Source organism: Sminthopsis crassicaudata, chromosome 3 (assembly GCF_048593235.1).
Source record: "Sminthopsis crassicaudata isolate SCR6 chromosome 3, ASM4859323v1, whole genome shotgun sequence".
In the NCBI taxonomy this organism is placed as follows: Eukaryota; Metazoa; Chordata; class Mammalia; order Dasyuromorphia; family Dasyuridae; genus Sminthopsis; species Sminthopsis crassicaudata.
The window spans coordinates 487860228-487882441 of record NC_133619.1 but is presented as its reverse complement, the minus strand read 5'-3'; the positions used below and the strand labels follow the sequence as shown (position 1 = coordinate 487882441).

Sequence of the window (22214 nt, the reverse complement as noted above, 5' to 3'; positions counted from 1 at the left end):
TAGTAAGTCTTGCTCTCAAACGACAGCCCGAGGGCCCCTGCTGAGGATGTTTATGGCAAATGGGCTGAGGGGCAGAGACAGAGTGTGAGTTTTTGTTTTTTACTATAGTCCCGGGCCTCCAACAGTCTGAGGGACAGTGAACTGGCCCCCTATTTTAAAAGTTTGAAGATCACTGTAAGGTTTCCTCACTCATAAATGGAGATCCTCAATTTTATCTTTTGAAGAATAACAGGTAATAAAGTTAGTGACTTAAAGTTTGATCTTCATCCAAAGTTAGCATGAAAAATGCTTATTGTTCATATTGTTTGATAAGATTTTTAAATTGAATTCATGTTCATCTCAGCCTATACATTTAATTTAGTATATGTTTTAAAACAGTATGTAGTCTTTATGATTCATAACATATATTTCCAGATATGTTAATGTTTTAGAAAATTGATTAATTTATAGAACTGAATTCAATATATACTGTTTTTTCAAACAAATTTTATTTTCCAGTGCTCAATTTTCTCCTTTTCCTCTACCTCCTTCTCCATTCATTTATACATATGAAATCATACAAATTGATTTTCCATATTAGACATGTTGCAAAAGGAAAAAAGGAAGAAAAATGAAATGAAAGAAAAGTATGCAGTTGGATATGAGTTATACACATGCAATCAGGAAAAATAGATTTTTATATTAATCATGTAGTGAAAGGAGGCAGAAATTTAAAAAAAAAAAAAGAAAAGGAAAAATAGCATGATTCGATCTGCATTCAAACTCCCATCAATTTTTTTTTGGGGGGGGTCAGTAGCATTTTTCATTACAAGTCCTTTGGGATTATTTTGGATCATTGTATTGCTAAAAAGCGCTAAATCTAACAGAACATCACACTATATTGCCATTATTGTGTATACTATTTTCTTGTTTCTGCTCACCTCATTTTATATCAGTTCCTCTAAATCTATGTTTTGTTGAAATCATTTTGCACAATTGTCATTGATTTTCTGAAATCAGTCTGCTCATTACTTCTTATGGAACAATAGTATTCCATTACATTCATATACCACAACCTATCCAGCCATTCCCCAACTGATAGGCATCCACTCCAGTTTCTTACCACTATTAAAAAAAAAAAAAAAAAAAAAAAAAAGCTGCTACAAACATTTTTGCACATGTGAGTCCTTTTTTTATGATCTCTTTGGGATACAGACCTAGTAATAGCACAGCTGGATCAAAGGGTATATACAGTTTTAGAGTCCTTTGAGGATAGTCTCAACTTGATCTCCAGATTGATTGAATCAATTCACAACTTTATCAATATTTTATTAGTACCTCAGTTTTCCCAGTCTTCTCCAACATTTATCATTTTCTTTTCCTATCACCTTAGCCAAGCTCATAGGTATGAAATAACATCTCAGTTGTTTTAATTAGCATTTCTTTAATCAGAAATGATTTAGTGCATTTTTCCCCCACAGGAACTATAATAGGTGACTTTAATTTCTTCTTCTGAAACTATCTGTTCCTTTACTTTGACCATTTATCAATTGAAGAATGACTTTTATTCTTATAATTTGACTCAATTCTCTTTATATGTTACAAATGGGGCTTTTTTCAGAAACATTGGCTGTAAAATTTGTTTCTGCTTTCCTTCTAATCTTGGCTGTCTTGATTTTGTTTGTGCAACACCTTTTTAAGTTAATATATTAAAATTATCCATTTTAAAATTTCATAATATTATCTTGTTCTTCTTTGACCACAAATCCCTCCCTTCTCCAAATATCTGGCAAGTAAACTATTTCTTGCTCTCCTAATTTGCTTATAGTATCATCCTTTATGTCTAAATCATGAATCCCTCTGACCTTATGTTGGTATAGAGTGTGAGATGTTGGTCTATGCCTGGTTTCTGTCATACTGTTTTCCAGTTTTCCCAGAATTTTTTGTCAAATAATGAGTTTTTATCCTAGTAGCTGGGGTCTTTGGGTTTACCAAACACTAGATTACCATAATCATTGAATATCGTGCCTTGTGTAGCTAATCTATTCCATTGATCCACCACTGTGTTTCTTAGCCAGTACCAAATGTTTTTGATGACTCTCACTCCATAATACAGTTTTTGGTCTGGTGAGGCTAGGCTACTTTTCTTTGCCTTTTTTTTTTTTTTTTCAAATTTTTTCAATTTTTTTTTCAGTTGACCATTTATTCTTCCAGATGAATTTTTTATTACCTTTTCTAGTTCTATAAATGAATGAAATTTATAAAAATACAAGCTCTGAAGTCAGGAGTATCTGAGTTCAAATCTGGCCTCAGACATTTAACACGTCCTGGTGTTTGACCCTGGGCAAGTCATTTAATCCCAATTGCCTCAGCAAAAAAACAAAAAACACAAAAAACCCCTAAGCCATTCTGCAATTGATAAATGGTCAAAGAATATGAACACTTTTCAAATGAAGACATTAAAACTATTTCTAGTTACATGAAAAAAAAAATTTCTCTAAATCACTGTTGACCAGAGAAATACAAATTAAGACAACTCTAAGGTACCACTACATACCTCTCAGATTGGCTAAAATGACAGGAAAAGATAATGATAAATGTTGGAGGGGATGTGGGAAAACTGGGACACTAATACATTGTTGGTGGAGTTGTGAACTGATTCAAACATTCTGGAGAACAATTTGGAACTATGCCCAAAGGGCTATCAAACTGTGTTTATCCTTTGATCCAGCCCTGTCACTATGGGCCTATACCCAAAGAGATCATAAAGAAGTGAAAGGGAGCCACATGTGCAAAAATGTTTGTAGTAGCTCTTTTGGTAGTGGCAAGGAACTGGAAACAGTGGATGCCCATCAGTTGGGGAATGGTTGAATTAAGTTATGAATGTTTGGAGTATTATTATTTTATAAGAAATAATCAGCAGGATGATTTTAGAAAGTTCTGGAGAGACTTCTATGAACTGATGCTAAGTGAAGTGAGTAGAACCAAGAGAACATTATATACAACAACAAGATTATGTGATGATCAACTGTGATGTATGTGGCTCTTTTCAACAATTAGGTGATTCAGGCCAATTCCAATAAACTTATGATGGAGAGAGTCATCTGCATCCAGAGAGAGGACTATGGGGAGTGAATGTGGATCACAACATAGTTTTTTTACCTTTTTGTTGTTATTTGCTTGCTTCTTGTTTTCTTTCTCTTTTTTTTTTTTTTTTTCTTTTTTGATCTGACTTTTCTTGTGCAGCATGCATGATAAATGTGGAAATATTTATAGAAGAATTGTACATATTTAACATATTTGGAATTATTTGCTATCTAGAGGAGTGGATGGGGGAAGGGAGAGAGAAAAATTTGGAACACAAGGTTTTTCAAAGGTGAGTGTTGAAAACTATCTTTGTATGTATTTTGAAAATAAAAATATTTTAAAATGTTCTTTTAAAAACAAATAAAATAGTTTTTCGTTAGTTTGCTTGGTAGGCACTGAATAAATAGGTTAATTTAGGTAGAATTTTCATTTTTATTATATTAGTTCAATCTATCCATGTTGCTTATCATTTCTTACAGAAGAATAGAATTCCATCACAATCATATACCAGGACTTGTTCAGCCATTCCCCAATTGCTGTCCTTCTCCACATTTTCCAATTATTGGCCATCACAAAAAAGAGCTGCTATAAATATTTTTGTAGAAATAGATTCTCTCCATTTAAAAAAAAATCTTTTTGGGATATAGACCTATTAGTGGTAGTGCTGGATCAAAGGGCATGCATAATTTTTTATAGCCCTTTGGATACAGCTTTGAATTCTTCTCCAAAATGTTTGGATCCATTGACAACTCTATTACTAGTACTTACTAGTGTCCCAGTTTTTCCACATGTCCTCTAAAATTTATTGCTTTTCTTTTCTGTCATGTTACCCAATCTGATAAGTGTAAAGTGGTGCCTCAAACTTATTTAAATTTTCATTTCTCTAACGCTTAGTGATTTTAGGATTTTTTTTTATATGACTACAGGTAGGTTTGATTTCTTCATCTCAAAATTGTGTGTTCATATCTTTTGAACATTTATCAATTGGAATATAACTTATATTCTTACAAATTTGAACTCAGAAATGCTCTAAAATTTCTTGCCTAACCTTAATCAGACTAAGACCTGTTAAAGTCTATAACCTAAAAAGGCCAACTTCTCCCATTGCGTTTAGGACCATCTCTGCTTGTCCTCATGTGTATCTGGCTACTGGACTTAGATGACTCTGGAGGACAAAGTGAGACAGGTTACCTTGCACAGCCCTCCTTCAGTAAATCCAACTAGCTTGCATTTATGGCATCCCCTCCCTGAAGTCTTGGTCCTCTGAGAATGAAGGACAAACAACAACCTCTATTAATAGTAGTAGGAGCTACCCCATTGAGGATTCAACAGAGACTCAACAATTGGGCAACACAGCTTCTTCCTTTTCTCCCTTTCCTCCCTGCCCCTTCCTTCCCTTCCTCATTCCCTCTCTTCCTCTTCCTTTTCTTCCCCTTTTGTTCCCTCCTTTCTCCTTCCTTCCCCTCCCTTCCCCTTCCTTTTCTTTTCATTCTTTCTCTTCCCTCTATCCATATAGGCTACCATGCACTTATATATGGGTGCTTTGCGCAAAGAAATATCAATTTTATAGGTAGCACATAAAGAGCAAGAAGAGTAGGAGGCATTAAAAATCTAAAGATATGATAAATGGATGTCTTGGTGGCGTAGTGGTTAGGGTGCTGGGTCTGGTGTCAAGAAGACTCATTTTCTAAGTTCAAATCTGGCCTGACACTTATTAGTTCTGTGACCCTTGGCAAATTGCTAAACCCTGATTGCCTCAGTTTCTACATTTCTAAAATGAACTGGGGAAAGAAATGGCGAACTACTCCAGTATCTTTGCCAAGAAAACTTCAAAAATAAGATTATAAAATATTGGACATGATGGAAATGATTGGACAACAATGAAAAGTGGAAATAATTGATGAAATAAAGCTTTGATCATAGGAATTAGGAATTTTAAGTATATTCTGGCTCATTGTCTTTAGCCAGACCCATTATATCTACTCTTTAGGCAGAGATATTTATTTCAAATATGTAGCAAGAACAAAATATAAACATTTCCCTCAATACCCAGGGCCATACTCTTCCCTTGGAATGGGCTCTAGTAGGGCCTCTGTAGTTAAGGTCAGGGGCCAGAAAAACAAGTTGTTGCCCACCAGGACAGGTGTAGAGGGCTTGGGTCCTGATAAACAGGATGTGGGGAAGTGTGTGTCCTGCTACATATTTCTAGTCCTTGTTTTTCACAAAATCTGGTCAAGAAGATCTAACCAATGGGCAAAGATTAACATCCTCCCCAGTCCTGCCTTTTCTTATAAGTATCCATCTTGAATTTCCCCCTCAAACCAACCAATCCCCTGATGCTGTCCAGTCTTATACAACAACAAAGGTTTTTTCTTTGAGAAATCAGTCCAGTCTCCAGGTAATTCTTAGCTATTGAGCCTGCTCTCCCACTCATATCTCAGTTTAGCTCCCTTTGTATATAGAGTGGTCTCAAAAAGTTCATATCTAAATCAGCCTTCCTTGCACGGTGAGATCTTGTTTTGGGTTAGGGTCATCAGGCTGTTGGATGCTGGGCTGATTGTAACCCTGAATCCTTGAAGGCCAGGATGTTGAGGGAGGCACCATTCCCTTCATGTCTTGGGAGCCTTGGTTGTACCATCTGCAGATTCAGGCCAGAATGTTGGAATGTTGGGAAGCCTTTAGAGCTTTTGAATTCATGCGGTGATAAGGTCCGGAGTCCCTTCACTGCTCACTGTGAGCTCTTCAAGAACCTTGAGGAAAAGAACAGAAATTCAGAAGGGCAGGGCTGAGGCTGAGAGGCTGTTTTGCATGCTTCCAGTGCCAATCAGAGAGCCTCATCTTCAGGAATGGTCAGACCGGCAGAACTAGTTACAGACATGCTCTCTGAGCCATCTCTCTAAATTATTTCCATTTCACCTCCTCCTGATTTTCAGAGAAGTTAAATCTTTAGCTTCCTCCATATTGAAAGATAATATCGAGGCTCTCTGCTCCTATGCTGTATTCTCATTGTAGCATAAATATGGTATTTAGTCTTGGCAGATCATCTTCTGAGACTAGAGCTAAGGACTCTCTAGTCCTTCTCTCTATAAGGTTTTGAGGAGTGCAGAAAGGAGCTCTTGATTTATGCCTCAATATGAGCACTGTCATCATTATAGTGAAAAGATGGCTGGCTCTGGAGTCAAGAGGACCTGGGTTTAAATTCTGCTGTGTGGTATTAGGCATGCCTTATCCTTTCCAGGCTTTAGGGTCTTTATTTGTAAAATGGGGGACTGTGCTGATTCTTTTTGTTTTGTTCTGGTTTTTTGATCCTTCTGATTCTTGAAGTTGGTTATTTTGTACCTTCTCTCTTCCATGTTAAACCTTCCCAGTTTTAATCTTCTGATGTGATTTCAAATCTTTAATGCCAGTTAGTGTGACATTGGGTAAGTTCTCTTACTTCTCTGTGCCTCTCTGCAGCTTAGTTACCTCATCTGAAAAATAGAGGGTCGAGAGTCAAGGGTCTTTAAGGTTCTTTTCACTTTTGAATCTGTTATTTTAGGATTATCAGTAAAGTATGAGTTAAAGTCACTTACTGAGTATTGTGGTGATTGTTGTGTAACTGAGGACTTGAGCAGAAAGGAGGTTGGAGGGGCAGCGAGGCAGTGCAGTGGATATGGCAGGGGCCCTGGAGTCAGGAGTCCAAATTCAGGCTCAAATACTTGATACTTACTAGGTATATGATCTGGACAAGTCACTTAACCCCAATTGTTTCACACACACGCGCGCACACACACACACACACGAAAAGAGAAGAAAATAAAAAAAGAAAGAAAAAAAATAAGAATTGAGGTTAGAATAGCTGCTTAGGAAGTCAATCACAAATAACTGTTCTAGAATTATAAGTCCAAATCACACTCATGCTGTTGGTATAAGCCATGATCCCGTAGTGAGCTGGTTTTTGTGTCTCCCTTTAGGGTTGGAGAGATTTGACATTGGTAATTGGTAATTGACATTGGTAATTTTCTAGTATATTCATCTACTGGTGTACTTCTTGCCATATTCTAGATTATCAATTAACCAGACCTAATTATCTTTTAGAAAGGGGTATTTTACTATGGTAGTATATTTGATACAACACATCCCCCCCACCGAGAGTCTGTGATAGAGTGTTAACATGAGTACATACTAGAGTAAGAAGAAAATGGCCTTAAATTTAACTAGCACATCTAGCAAGCGGTAACAGTTCCTGGAAGTCTTTTTGCTGTAGTCTTTAAGAGGCTTCCTTTAAATATGAGGCAACCTCTTTCTCAGGTTCTTGATAGAACCTTGAATCTGCATCTTCTGTCTTTATTTCTTAATTCAAAAATTGTTGGAAATCGATCCAAAAACTCAGAAGATGCAGAAATTCATGAGATCCCCTTCTTATCAAGGTAGATAAAGACTTGGAAAATGAGCCCGGAGCCTATGACTCAGTCCTGACTCCCCCCCACAATATTCTTTCTCTAGAGTTCTCTAGAGTCCCCTAGTTTGTTCCCGTTTCTCCTGGACTCTGAAATAGCTCCTGCTTTTATTCAGGTCTCATACAGCATTATTGAGTTTCCTCATCAATTAGAAACATTTTACACTTAGTCTAGAGCTTATAGTTGATGTTCACCTGGCAAAGATATGCCAGCACAATGTTTATTTATTTGACCCACAGTCTTATATTAAAATTTGGAAAGCACCTTAAAGCTGGCTAGTCCCATTTTCCCATTGTGCTTCAGCTGCTGTTTTATCCTGAAACATCTCTTGCCAAGCCCCTCCTCTTCTCCCAATCTTAATTCTCCTTTTATTCTGTTTCTGATTTTCTGGAACTTTAACACTATGCTTCACTGGCACTTTGATACTTTCCCCCTTGATTCCCTCCTATTCTGCCTTTCTGCACTGCCTGTCCCCATGAGAATGTAAGCTCTTTGAGGGAGACTTGTGTTTTTGCTCTGTTTGGCATATAGTAAGCACTTCATAAATTTAAGTACTTTCAACTAATACCTGACCAACAATTCAGTATACATTGTTACTGATAAGTAGCAAGTCATCATTTGTTTTCAGATCTCCTGTAAGGAGAACCTACTACCCCTAGAGCAGAAATTCTCAATTTTTTTCAATTCATAGATAGATTTCAGAGAAATATACCCAAAGAGTGGATGTTAAGAACATGTTAAGAACCTCTGCTATAGAGGATTCCTGTTCACTTTGGAATAGATCTCTTAGGAAATTTTTCTTCACCTCCCACCACCCCCCTGCAACTTCTACCCATTTCTTTTAATCATTCTGTTTTGAGTCAGGGAGGATATTTACTTACAAATTATTTAAAAATATTTAAAGGTAGCTATTATGTATCTCCTGTACTTTTCTGTACCTAGAATCTTCTCCATGTTACACCTCCCATGTTTTTCTATTAATTCTAATATATGATTTTTACTCCTGTCCTCATTCTGTTTCCTGTTTTCCTGTCATGCTCTTGCTTGTCTATCTCCTTCCTGAAACAGAATTCCCAGAACCCAAAACAATATTCCAGATGTGGTCTGACAATTTCTTAGACCTCTTCATTTAGAAATAAAATACCCTGGTTTTCCATTGTTTTTGCTTAGTGGATCACCAGACAGTGTTCTCTTCATTGTAGCATTTGCTATTATAATTTTTATGGAATTTGTGGAAAATTTTTGTTCTGTTGCATCAATTAATAAAAATCTTCAAATAGTCACAGATGGATCTTGTATGAAGTCTTTCAAAAGTTTTAGTATTAGTTTAAGTGTTAAAGCTTGGGCACAGTTTGTATTCTATCTGAAGATATCTATCTATGAAGATATTGTTGGCTGTAGAAAATTGTCCACAAAAGCCTTCTTGCTTTATTGTTTTTGTTAAGAATATTTTTAGTATACATAAACCTCATAATATCTTTAAGATGAGAAAGAAGATAAAAGGGTTGTTAGACTTTTTTTCTGTACTGTTTTTCATATATGAAAATAAAATATCAAGTAAAATTTGAAGAATTGAAAGAGATCTTAATTTGATTTCATCCCATTTGTCTCTATATTTTTCTATAGGCACTCCATAGACACATATGTTTTGGGCCTTTTGTTTTTCTATAGTAATAGTGAATGAAAGTGTAGTGGAGAAAGGGCAAACTCAAGCCACAGAAGTCCTGATGTTTAGGACCCTGTGGATGCTTGTATTACCTAGGGCAAATCACTTGCCCTCTGAATTGTGTAGGGCTCTTAAGTTTTGTAGTTGATCCAGTTCTGCATGTTTCAGATGGGAGTTTGAATGAGTTTTTCAAAATGAGGATACTTTTTGATTGCTATTTTCTAGTGTTGTCATTGTAAATTCATTCAATTTGACTATCCTACTTCAGACCTTTATTTAATTCCTTATTTAGACCCTCCAAAATACACTGTTTTGTGAAAGCTAGGTTCTAGGATACTATAGTGAGAAAGGGAGAAAAGAAATTTGTGGTTTCTCTCTTTTGACTCCCCTTAACTTATAAGTATAATTAAGCAAAATAAATCTAAACCTGAAAAGGAGTGCTTTATTTTATCTATTTAGCCCCCCCTCCCCTGCTCCCTCTCTGAGAGAGAGAAGCGATCATTCATCATCATTTTGCTGAAGTCATTATTGATTGGATTTCTGAAGTTTAAAGAAAACCATTTTTTTCCATTTCAATTAAGCATTTATTTTCTCTCCCACTTTCTTTCCTCTTCCCCCAAGTCTTTTGATACTGTTTTACTTTGCATTGTTATGGTCATCATGAAAATTGTTTTCATGGTTTTATGTATTTCTTCTTAAATAGGTCATACAGATTCTTCTCATTTTCATTGAATTGTTCATATTTGTCAATTTTTTTTACTATGTAAGAGATTTCACATGCAATAATTTATGTATCCATTTTGCAAATTGATGAACACTTGCTTTATTTTTAGTTATTGTTATATCAACATACTGCTATTAATAATTCTACATATATAATACCATCTGTCTTTGACCTCTTTGGGTACATGCCTTGTCTTGCTGTCTCTGGGTCAAGGGCTATGTACAATTTAGTGATACTTTTGGTATAATTCCAAATGATTTTCTGGAATAGGTCAATTCACAGCTCAATCTACAGGACTTTAATGTGCCTATCGTTTGACAGCTTTTTCAACATTTACTATTTTTGTCTTTTGTCATCATTACTAATCAAAAGAGAATGAAGTAAAATTTTAGATTTGTTTTATTTTTGCATTTTTATATTAGTAAACTGAAACATTCTTACACATATTTGTACCTTGCTCATAATACAAAATTTTAAAAATGAATATTAAATTTTTTAAACATATGTTTGGGACATATTTAACAAAATATAAATATTTTTTAAAACCATTCATATGTTTTGGCTTCTTATAAATTGAGATTGACTTGTTCATACATATTATTTCAATTCCCCATATGCCTTGGAATCAGGGGTTCTCAAACTATGGCCAGTGGGCCAGATGTGGCCTGCTGCCAGGTTATGGCAAATGGGCTGAGAGGCGATTCAGAGTGTGAGTTTTTGTTTTTACTATAGTCGAGCCCTCCAACAGTCTGAGGGACAGTGAACTGGCCCCCTATTTAAAAAGTTTGAGGACTACTGCTAGATATTGAATGTTTATGAAATGTATATGTCGTAAAGTTTTTTTCCTCAATTAATTGTTTCTCTTTTAATTTTAACTTTTTAATTTCTTATAATCAGTACTGCCCATTTTGATTTCTGTGATTACTTCTCTCCATTTAATTAACTCCCTATAGCCTTAGTGGAACCAAAGTACTTTACTTCCAGTTTTCTCTAATTTTTTTGTAATGTAACTTTTCTTACTTTGATCATCTATTAATTTGGAGCTTATTGTGGAATGTAGATGTTGGTCTAAACCTAATTGCTGTAAGAGTGCTTTTTCTAGTAGTTTTTGAGAAGGTTTGTTTAAAATAAAATGTGACAGAGAAATAATTCAGATTTTCTACCTATTTTGTGGTAGCTGTGTCTTTTTTTTAAACTAGATATATGGAAATATGGCTCCATCTCTATTCCCCTTTAATTAATCTTTCATCTGCCAAGAATTCTTTATGCATGGATCTAATCATGTTTGTCTGGGAGGAAATAAGGATACATTGGAAAGCTTTTTAGCAATGGCCACATTGTTCGAATGCCAATTTTACGCTTGCCAAAAAGATTATTTTATGGAGAACTTACACAGTGCAAGCATTCACAGGGTGGTCAGAAAAAGTGATACAAGGATACTCTCAATGTCTCTCTTAAGAACTTTAGAATCAATTGTAGGACATGGGAGACACTGGTACAGGCCCTTCCATCATGGCATGTCCTCATCAGAGAAGATGCCGTGCTCTATGAGCAAAACAGAATTGAATTAGCTAAAAAGAGTCAAGATGTACAAAGTTAGAATCCACACCAAATGTTCATAGGGACTATTTGTGTCTGACCTGAGGCAGAGCATTCTGAGCTTGTATTGATTAGAGTAGCCACGTTTGGATACACTGTAACTGACTTTAACATAGTGATGATATTTTGGTCTTCTTTGAAAACAAAAGCCACAATCATCAATTTTAAGGTCAGACCAGGCTGTACAATATGACAGTCTGTTATCTTTTCATCTTATTTCATACTATTTCATGGCTCTCATTTTTCTAGTCCTTTACTCTCCTGTTTTTTTGCCTTCTTCCAATATTTTGTTTATTTTAATCCCAACAATTAATGTTACTTCTTCTATGAAAGAAAGTCTTACTGATTATCACCCGTTGTGTTAGATGAAAGTGATGTCTCCTTCCAAATCCTTCCTTGCAATTTGCTTAGACCTCTTGTTTATATTTACCTTATTGTTTCTTATGTAATACAAGGCCTACCTTCCCCCATTTTAAACTCATGTAGACTTAATTCAATCTCTGGATCTGCCTATGTGCTTTCACCTGGTATCTCCCCTGACAACTTTAGAATTTGGTTCATTTTGTTTCCATTGAGCATGTCTCTCTAGGGAACTGCAGATACAACTCCATAAGGTATGTGCCCATATGTCTAGATATGGCTTACCAGGAGTCCTGAGTGGATATCTTTAGTCTCCTCTGCCTACTTTTCCCCAATGGAGACAATTTCCTGCCAGGCTAGTAGTGAGATTGAGATCTTGAGGCTAGTCATTTTGGCTCTTTTTAGAAAGGAATTACTAGCCTAGAATTATATCTTTCTGTTCCCATAAATATTATTAATCCTGGGAAAGTAATTAATAACTTTAAATCCCTCTCCAAATTTGTTCTTTAAACAGGAAAGGAGTGTCTTATGCTAAATTCAAAAGTTTGACTCAGTTCCCATCAAATACAAGTTACACAAAAACCATCACACATAATGAATAGAGAATAAAAATAGGTATTCAAGCTGATAGTAAATAGAAATCAGAGAAGCTATAAAGATAAACTAGATAATATACAGTGGATGAGCTTTCCCATTGGGAGCAAGATACCTCAACCAAAATAGTGTTCCCTATCTTATCCATGGGGAAATTCCCCAAAATCTCTGGTGTAGCAAAATGGATATGATGACACTGATAGTTATTTCCTCAAGTCTCTTTATGTCTCCAGGGACCTCTTAGTTATCAATCAATAAATATTTATTAAATGCTAATTATGTGCCCACCACTGGGCATTTAGATGGTCCAGTGGATAAAAGGCTTGGAATCTGGAAGACTTATTTTCCTGAGTTCAAATCTGATCTTAGACTTATTAGCTGTGTAACCCTGGACAAGATATTGAACCCTTTTTGCCTAGTTTCCTTACCTGTAAAATGATCTGGAAAAGGAAATGGCAAACTACTCCAATATCAATAAGAAAACACTAGATGGGTTCAGTCATGTCCAATTCTTTGTGTGGTCAATCCATACTTCATTAGAGATGTATGGAGTTCTCTAGATTGATTGAGTACATAAAACTTTTCACATCTGCTGTTTTTCATTTCAAGAAGTCCCTACATTTAGTGTTGTTAATGTCAACTCTCATTTCCATTTTACCTGTAGATTGTGCAAAGTTCTTGATTATAAGTGCAGGCCATGATTCATGTATCTAGTAGGTACTTAATAAATAAATACTTGTTGATTGAGTCTTTTATGTTTGAGGCTCTTGATGCTCTCTGAAGCTATGCTCTTTCTCCTCTTCACTTTGGGATAGTTAGAACTTTTATATTGTCCAGGATATTCTTTCTCCTCTCTTTGGATGGTCCAGGAACTCTCACCATTCCATTGGTGCTTTAGGGTGCTTCTATCTCTCAGGCCACATGGCTCCTCATAGGTCCAGAAACTTCTTGGCTATTTTTTCCAGTGTTCTCCATGACCACTCTCTTTTGAGCTGAGGAATTCCCTGGGGAGCTTCAAAGTTTAGGAACAGCACACACTATGTGGATGTTACTGTATGCTTTCCTCCTTTCTTTGGTTCGCTGATCTCTGGCAAACTTGTTTGGCTTCCTTTCATAGATCCAAGTCCAAGGATTTCCCTCACATCGTCTGTATCTGAAATATGTATCATAACTCAGTCAATGACAGAGGAAATCAGGGGATTTCTTCAAAGGCAGAAGAATAAAGTCACTACCCTTCACCTTTGTCAGATGGATCAAACTTCATCAAGATGCTCTCAGTCATATATATATATATATATATATATATATATATATATATATATATATATATATATATATATATATATATAAAAATAATGTATATATGAGAAGTTCTCAGTCACATTGCCTCTCTATATCTCATACTGTGAATTATGAGTCTTAGGACTTATCCCTAATTATACCACACACACACACATATATATCATAGTTATTAGTATATATGTTAGTTAGCATATATATATATATATATGTCCTCTATTAGATTGTATATTGTTTCATAGTAGAGTGTTAGTCAATCAATGTCTTTATTAAATATCTACTATATACCAGGTATTGTGCTAAATACTGTGTATATAAATTCAAAAAATGAAATCCCTGTTTAGAGCTATCTAGAACTAGGTGATACAGTAGATAGAGTGAGGGATCTAGAGTCAGGAAGATCTGAATTCAAATCCTGCTTTGGATGGTTATTGTATGAATTTGATCAAGTTAGCCTCTATCTTATTTAGTTTCCTCATCTCTAAATTGGGAATAATAACAGAGTTGTTGTGAGGATAAAATGAGATAATATTTGTAAAGTGCTTTGCAAGCCTTAACATGCTATGTAAATGCTCGTAGCAATCAGGTATTACTTTAATAAGTTTATATTCTAATGGAGGAGATAAGTACATATTTTACATATATATGTTTGGATGGATGTATCAGATAAAATTTATAAATATATACACACACACAAAGTTAAAAATAAAGTATAGTGGGAGAAAGGGCACTAGTCACTGGAAGTGATTTTTTTTAATTTACAATTCAGGCACTTCTTGCATAAAAAGGGGCCTGAATTGTAAATTAAAAGAAATGAGAGACTCTGAGGAAGAAAGAAGAGGAGAGTACAACTCCAGTTATAGAAGGCTAGCAGGGCAGAGATAGAGAGATAGGAGAAAGGGTTTTGTGAAAGAGGAATAGAGGGAAAAAAAAAACCAAAACCCCCATTTTACTACATTTTAGCGCAGAGGAAGGAGAAACAATCATTACTGAGGTTAGAAAAATATATTAGGGTAGGTTTTGTAGGATTTTAAATGCTAAACAGAAAAGTTTACATATTTGATCCTGGAGAAATAGGAAGCCAATTGAAGTTGGTTGAAAAGCACATGGTTAGATCTGGATTTAAGGAAAATTACTTTTTGTATCTATTTTTGTATCCCTAATCCATAGCCCAGTGCTTTGCTTATTGTTTGGTAAATGCTTAATGTTTTTTGGCAGAATGTGATTAATTTTAATGATTGATAAATTTTATGTGGTTTCTTCTTTTCATCCTAGATATGGTGAATTTCCTTCTTTATTGGGTCCAGGTCCCTATATTGGTTTTCTAGTGATACATTCTAAGGGAATTAGGAGGAATGTTATTTTCAATTACTTATGAATCACAGTATATTCACTTATGAATTAAAAGTGTGATATATGCTGCTGCAGAGCCCACTTCTACCTTTTGACTTTGAAAGTTAAATATGGTTTAGGTTCTATCTGTAATATTTTAGAAACTGTTTCTTTCAAACATACCATCAAAGGAATTATGAAAAGCAAGTGAGCTCTTGGTTTCCAAAAGGTTAAGTGTTTGAATATTATTAGTATAGTTGGAAGACAGTTCCTTTAAACACATGTTTTAAGGATATACTTTGGTGCATGTTGCAAAATTTCCTTGTGGTATTGAGTATTTCATTTTTCTTTTCATGTAAATAGTATTTTATTTTTTCCAATTGCAAGTAAAAATAATTTTCAACATTCATTTTTATAAGAATTTGAATTCTAAATTGTTTTCCTTCCCCCTTTCCAAGATGGTAAGCAATAGATTATATATGTGCAATCACGTTAAATACACTCCCACATTACTTATGTTGTGAAGGAAACAGCATAAAAGGGGAAAAAAAAATCAAAGAAAGTGAAAATAGTTTCTATCTGCATTCATACAACATCAGTTCTTTCTTGATGTGTATAGCATTTTCTGTCATGTCTTTTGGAATTCTTTTATCATTTTATCGCTGAGAATAGCTAGGTCATTTATAGTGATCATCTACTATACAATCTTCTGGTTCTGCTCACTTCACTCAGCATCAGTTTATGTAAGTCCATTTTTTTTCTGAAATCTGCAGCATTTCATTTTCAGATGATATATAGTATATATATGAACATATATATGTACATGTAAGGTATACACAGGTTTATTTTAATGGGAAAATATGGAATAAAGATTTTTGAAAAACATAAGTATTACTTTTTGATTATTATAGTTTTTTATTTACAAGGTATATGCATGGGTAATTTTTCAGGAATGACAGTTGCAAAACCTTTTGTTCCAATTTTTCCCTTCCTTTCCCCACCCCTTCCCCCAGATGGCAGGTTGACCAATACATGTTAAATATGTTAAAGTATAATACATAAGCATTACTAACTTCATGTTTTCTGGATTATAGGTATAGTACTATAGGACTTAGTATGTTTTTGTAAATATTCCTTCAGTGATAGGCTCATATAAAATTTAAAGTAATTAAATTACATTATACATTATATTAAAATATTCCTCTTTCATATTTTTTAGGCTTCCTGTTGTCATGTCTGCTTTTAGAATTATAATAAAAGGTATTCATAGGCAAATAGAACTGGACCTTATGATCTTTATCCATTTCAGGTTAAATACTCTATTTTCCTTTTACTATTCCAGTCTTAGACTGTAGTAAGGAAGCCTTTGAGGGAGAGAAGTAGAAGAGAGATTTAAATTGCATGCTTATAATCCAGTAATATATAGTACCTGACTCTAAGACAACCTTTTCAGATCTTTGAGAAATCCAATTCCAAATGTTTTCTCATCAGACCCTCTTACTCTAAATTCAGCAGATTGCTAGCTATTACCAATTTAGGATGGTGTTATTTGCTTACACATCATAATCTTAGTTCAACTTTTGCTTATTTTATTTATTTACTTCAAGTAAGTAAGCCTGGGAATGGGAAAGAGAACTGGTTACTTGGTGATACTAGGCTTAAAACAGAAGTATAGCAATATGTATCAGTTTCAATATCAAGGTGTTGAAAGAATTTTAGGCTTGAATGCTACTATGGAATAAAAACAACTTTAAAAAGAATCCTACTGAGAATGTTGGCATGAACTATTAGTAAGGTCTATTTTGATCATTCAGTCTATTTTGATCATTTGATCATATTAAGCGCTTACTATATGCCAGGTGTGCTGGGGATGAACAAAGAGACAAAAGACATCCTTGTCTTCAAGAAGCTTACAATCTAACGGTAGCTGGTGATGGGGGAGAAACAGGCTAACAAATATATGCAAAGCAAGCTATAAATGGGATAAATAAAAAATAAACAAGGATTGGGGAAGGCTTCACTGTGGGGAAAGGCATTTTAGTTGAGTCTTAAAGGAAGCTAAGGTGGTCAGTAGTTAGAGCAGAGGAGGAAAAGCATTCCAGACTTGGGGGGAGGGGTAAGGGGGAGTAGGGGCAGCCTTACAGATACCCATAGCCAAGAGATGGAATCTTATGGGTGGAACAGCCAGGAAGTAAGTGTCCCTGGATTGAAGAGGGAAGTAAGGTGTAATAAGATTGGAAAGGGAGGAGGAGACTAAGTTATGAAGGTCTCAGATAATAACTAATAATAATATTAGCTAAAATTTATATAGGCTTAGGCTTTGCAAAGTTTTTACATGTTAGCTCATTTGATCCTTGTAAAGTGGGTGTAGGTATTATGCACATGCTTTTACCGGTGGGGAAATGGAGCTTGGGAGAAATGACTTTCCCAGGATCACACACCTGCTGTTTATTTTATTAAAAAAAAAAAATTCACACTCAAGACCTTAAATCCCAGGTAAAAGGACACGCCTAGTTGCTCTTTTTTTCCTCCCGAAACATGACTAACCAATCCAATCCAATCCAATTTGATTCAAATCTTCAACTACCAAACTACTCTTTTCTAAATTGGATCTATTAGGAAGGCTTGTGTATCATTCTTGCAGCGCCCTTCATGGATGATTATTCATTAAAAACTTCGTGCTCGCCCGGCCTCGAGTCCGGGCGTTCAGTTGGTGGGGAGCTCCGGCACCCGGAATTTAGACAGACAATGCTGAGCTTGCAGGCGGACGGACGGGCGGCTTTTCTTTGCCCGCTCAGCTCACTTCCAGCCCTCCGACTTCTCTAGTCGGGCTGCGGCGTCCTCGCGGGCGCTCCTCCCTTCGAGCACGCTGGAGCTTCGGAAATGGAGCGCCACCTTTCCGCCGGCCTCAGACGGACACTGAGATCAGAGCTATTGGGCCTCCGACTCCCAGAGGCCCGGGGACAGGGTGGGAGGGACTGAGAGGACCCCCAGGTTCGGGAAGCGCTCAGGGGGCCTGGTGGCCGCCCCGCCCCCCCGGCTATGGAGGAGTCTGGAGGCTGGAGCTTTAGCCAACCTTGGACGACCAGAGATGGTGCAAGGCTGTTGAGACGGCCGCCTAAGGATAAGGGAGGAGGCGAAGGCGAGGAGGCTGCAGGGACGGAGGCGGGGTGGCACCGTCTTGTGACGGACTGAGGGAAAAGCTCCAGTCCCTCCAACTAGCGGGAGTCCAGGCTCCTGGGGAGTCCGCAGTTTCCTCCATTTTGGTTGATGGAGGCGGGGAGGAGCGCCTTGATCTCTCACCTCTCTATCCAGTCCCTGTTGCCTCCTTTTGCCCCTCACCTCTACATGCACGAGACACCGGATGTTCCCACAGTCAAACGACAGATCCGGGCTGGGGCTTAGCAGGGGGAAAGGGGTTTTAGCCCCACTGGGTTTGGTTTTGAATTGGTCCCAAGTTCCCACAGCAGCTTCCGACAAAATGGAGGACGCGTCTCCTCCTCCTGCAGCCATTACATGGGGGGAGGGAGGGGAGTATTTCCCCTTGGAGGAGGGGAAGAGTTAGAAAGAGTGAAGCTCCCCTTCCCTCAAGAGGCTTTAAGAGTTTTTCCCTATCCTTGGCCCTTAGCCTGGTATCTCGCTGTCAGCTCCAGTCCACTTCTAGTCCCTTCTTCGGGGGGGGAGGGGAGGGACACTGGAGTGGGGGTGGGGAAGGTTTGGGGGCATCTGGGCTATTGGTGTCTTTCCCCAGTTATTCCTGCAGGGAGAGTTCTTTAGCTGCAGCAGTTGCTACACAAGACTGAGTGCCCAGGCCTGGGTGAAGAGAGAGTGGCCCCTTATCCCCATTCCCATTTGCTGTAGCTTCTGTTTTCACCCGCCTGTTATCCCAGGTAGCAATCATTGGCTGGTGGTAGTGGGCTACCAAATTCACATTTGCCCAAACCAGAAAGATCCAGCGGGGGTTGAGTTGGGGAGGGAAAGAGGAAGGGGGAGGAGGCTTGGGGGAGAGGGGGGGGAAAAGTGGTAGGGGGAGATTGTGGGTGTGGCCAAGATTTGACGGACAACATTTTAGACTACCCTACGAAGGCGGGACAGTGAAAGATAATCCTGCTAGCCAATCGACGCGTTCTAAACACCCCCGCCCGTGTCTCCCGGCAGCCAGTCCGCGTCCGAGTAGGCGGAGCCTCGTGGGGCTCGGTTGGGCCGCCTCCTCCTCCTCCTCGCCTGCGCTTAGCCCGGGACTGGACCGAGTGGAGTTGTGCGTGTTACCGAAGGGGGGGAGGGGCGGGGGAGGGGAGGTTCGTTCTGTGGAGCCGCAGCCAGAACCGGGTGAGGATTATCCCCCGTCTTTCCCCAGCTCGGTCCGCTGATGGTGGGGGTGGCTGAGGGCAGCACTGCCTCCGGAGGAGGCGACTGGGGAGGCGGAGACGGGTGAACCTCCGAAGGAGCCTCCCACCTCCTCGGGCTTGTTACCCCGTAGTGCGGCGCAGCGGCCGCGCAGGGCCTCGGGGGCTGCCCCGGGCTCCCTCCCTCCCCTCGGGTCCGAGGCCCTTTTCGGCGCATTACCGCCCGGCTCGGCGGGCAGTGAAACGCAGCGAGGGACAAGGCCGGGGCACCGGCGAAGAGACGAGGCCGCGAAGGGGGCAGCCCCGCGGGCTTGGCAGTCGGGGCGTTCGGAGGCCGGGGTATTTTTCCTTTCCGTCTCTGTTTCTGAGAGGGGAGTAGCCGCTGAGGGAGCTGGAGGGGGGCGGCGGCGGCGAGGACCGGAGCACCCCCCCTCCCCCGCTTCGGACAGGCTACCGCCTCCGCTGTTTTTTTCCGAGTTGTTGGGGAACTGCCCTCTCTCCCCGGAGAGCTCGGTCGTCGGCCCCCCGTCGTCCCAGGAGCTGCCCTGCGACGCTTCTGCGTCTCCCGTATTGTTTGCCTGGGTCTCTAATGGCGGACGGGGAGGCAGTGCTGCCGGCCGCCGACTGCAGGGGGGGCCAACCCCGGGCCTGGGGCAACTGCTGGGGGCAGATGGAGAGATCGCGGCCCGGCGGTGACGTGATCTCTACGGGAGTATGGTGCGGACGTCGGGATTTGTGGTAGAGGAGGCGGGCTGGACCTCTTCTGGCGTCGAGGCTCTCGCTTTCCCCTCCCAGAGGAGAGGGCGCGGATGCGTGCTGGCCGATGTCGCCTCTCGCCCTTTTCTGCTTCGGCTCTAGACACGGTTCGAGTGCAGGGATGGGGGGCGGCCCTCGGGGCTGTGTGGGGAGGAAATAAGGCCCGACCTCCTCCACTCCCTCTCCTGGGGCTGGGGGGACGCGGGCTTGGGACGCGGCCTTCTTGGGTCCACTAGATTATGGTTCAAATCTCTTCTCTATTTTCTTAGGACCAAGAATTGTTTCCAGCCCCATCTGGTGCAGCTTTGGCCGAAACTACGGAGGAGAGCCCCCCATTGTGAGTCCTTTTCTCTTTATTTGTCTCTTTTTGAGGGCCTAGCCCCGGGGTGAGGGGGGTGTTAAACCTCTGGGATTCGCCGCGGGCCTCTGTTGTGTAGAGGAGGAGGAGCCATTGCTCGGGTGGCAGCTGCCCCCAGGGCGAAGACCCAGGACTGGCTGAGAAACGACGGGGGTGGGCGCTGTGCTGCTCCTGCGGCCGCAATCCCAGCCCGAACTCCCCGACGACGGTCTGCAGCTGCAGCTGCTCAGGTTCCCGGGGCGGGGGCACTGGGAGGGCATTTTTCTGGTGCCCCCTAGAGTCTACGGGCGGGAACCCGCCGACCCAAGATACTATGCGGATCTGTCCCTAGGCATCCTCTCCCACCCTCTCCTGATGGAGAATACACAGAAGGGATTGGAAAAATGAGAACTAATTTTTTCTTTGGTATTTATTTTAGAAAGGATGACTTTTCGTCGAATGGGTATTAAGATGCTTCTTAAAGCATTGAAACTGGGTACCTCGAGTTTGTGTTGTTTCAATCCTATTGAATTTAATTGCTGAGCAGACCAATGACCCTTATTTGCCTTGATTACCAAAGTTTACAAATTTGATGCTAGACATATTTTTATATACTGAATACTAGTTAAATGAAAATTGGAACTTAATGATTGTAATTTGCTTCATATGAAACTTTCTTGTCTTTAATATTTTTGGATTATAAGGTAATTTAGTGACAAATGTTAATACTGTACCTCTTGTATTTTGGGAACCCTTGGAATTTGGTTTAATCTGGATTTTTAGGACTTTCGCTAGGGGCGCTGCATCAAGTTTCACAGGTTATTGCATAAATGTGCAGTAAACACCAAATGCTCGAGAAAAGTTAATCACATCCAATCCAAAGCCACAGAATTTTATATGTTAGAGAGTAGTGTTTCTGAGAATGGAGGGATGTATGATTGCATTTAAAATGGAAAAATGTTATGCCTGTGGAAAACAGCTTCCAAATTCATCTAGCAATTTTTAAAGGTAAGGCTAATTAATCTTATTTTATTTGAATTTAAAAGACATATATAGATACCTTTTAAAATATTAGATTAAAAATAAACTCTTAATAGGTGAATCTTTTAACAAAAATTATAGATACAAAACTGCTTCACACCTTGTTCCATTTCAGCACCTTTTTTTGATGTGACATTGGATTTTAACTACTTCAAGGTGGTTAGTGTTCAAATATTTCTTATGTGTTTTTCATCTTTTCGTTACTCAACATAGGGGAAAGAAAGGACAAGATGTACATTATTTCACTATGATAATAAACACAAATGAAAAGTTCTGTAATCTAGTATAGAGAGATGACAATTTATTTTTCTTTCAGTGCCTTTGCATATTAGATTTATCTTATTAATAGTGGTGGTGGCTTAGATTTATAAAAACATTATAATAACAAATTTAAGGATTGTGAAGTGCTTTATATATAGTGTACCATTTGATTTTTCACAAGAATCCTGTGAGCTATATGAGTGCTTTTGATATTACTGTTTTACAATTGAAGAAATTGAGCTTCAGAGGTTGTGATTTACTTATCTAGTAAGGCACAGCTACTTTCTGAAGTAAGATTTAAAAACCAGGTCTTTTTGACTCCGAAGTCTGTCTGTTTTTCACTATACCATCTAATTTAAAACAATATAAAAATTTACTTAACCTGAAATTTTGA

General features: G+C 38.7%; 1 protein-coding gene across 10 annotated transcripts in view; it reads left to right on the top strand.

Moving 5' to 3' along the window:
* The first annotated feature begins 19306 nt into the window (after positions 1-19306).
* The window catches only part of ZMYM2 (zinc finger MYM-type containing 2), an 80183-nt gene continuing 77275 nt past the window's right edge, over positions 19307-22214 (top strand). For 2 of the 10 annotated variants that reach the window (XM_074303705.1, XM_074303704.1), the window contains exons 1-2: positions 20167-20288; positions 20451-20518. In XM_074303705.1, the coding sequence (XP_074159806.1) occupies positions 20235-20288; positions 20451-20518 (122 nt within the window). In that variant the 5' untranslated portion in view covers positions 20167-20234. Of the gene's footprint in view, positions 19409-19626; positions 19765-20162; positions 20289-20450; positions 20519-21301; positions 21527-22214 lie in introns of those variants that run through there. The other 8 variants (XM_074303706.1, XM_074303709.1, XM_074303711.1 and 5 more) reach the window with 8 other exon arrangements.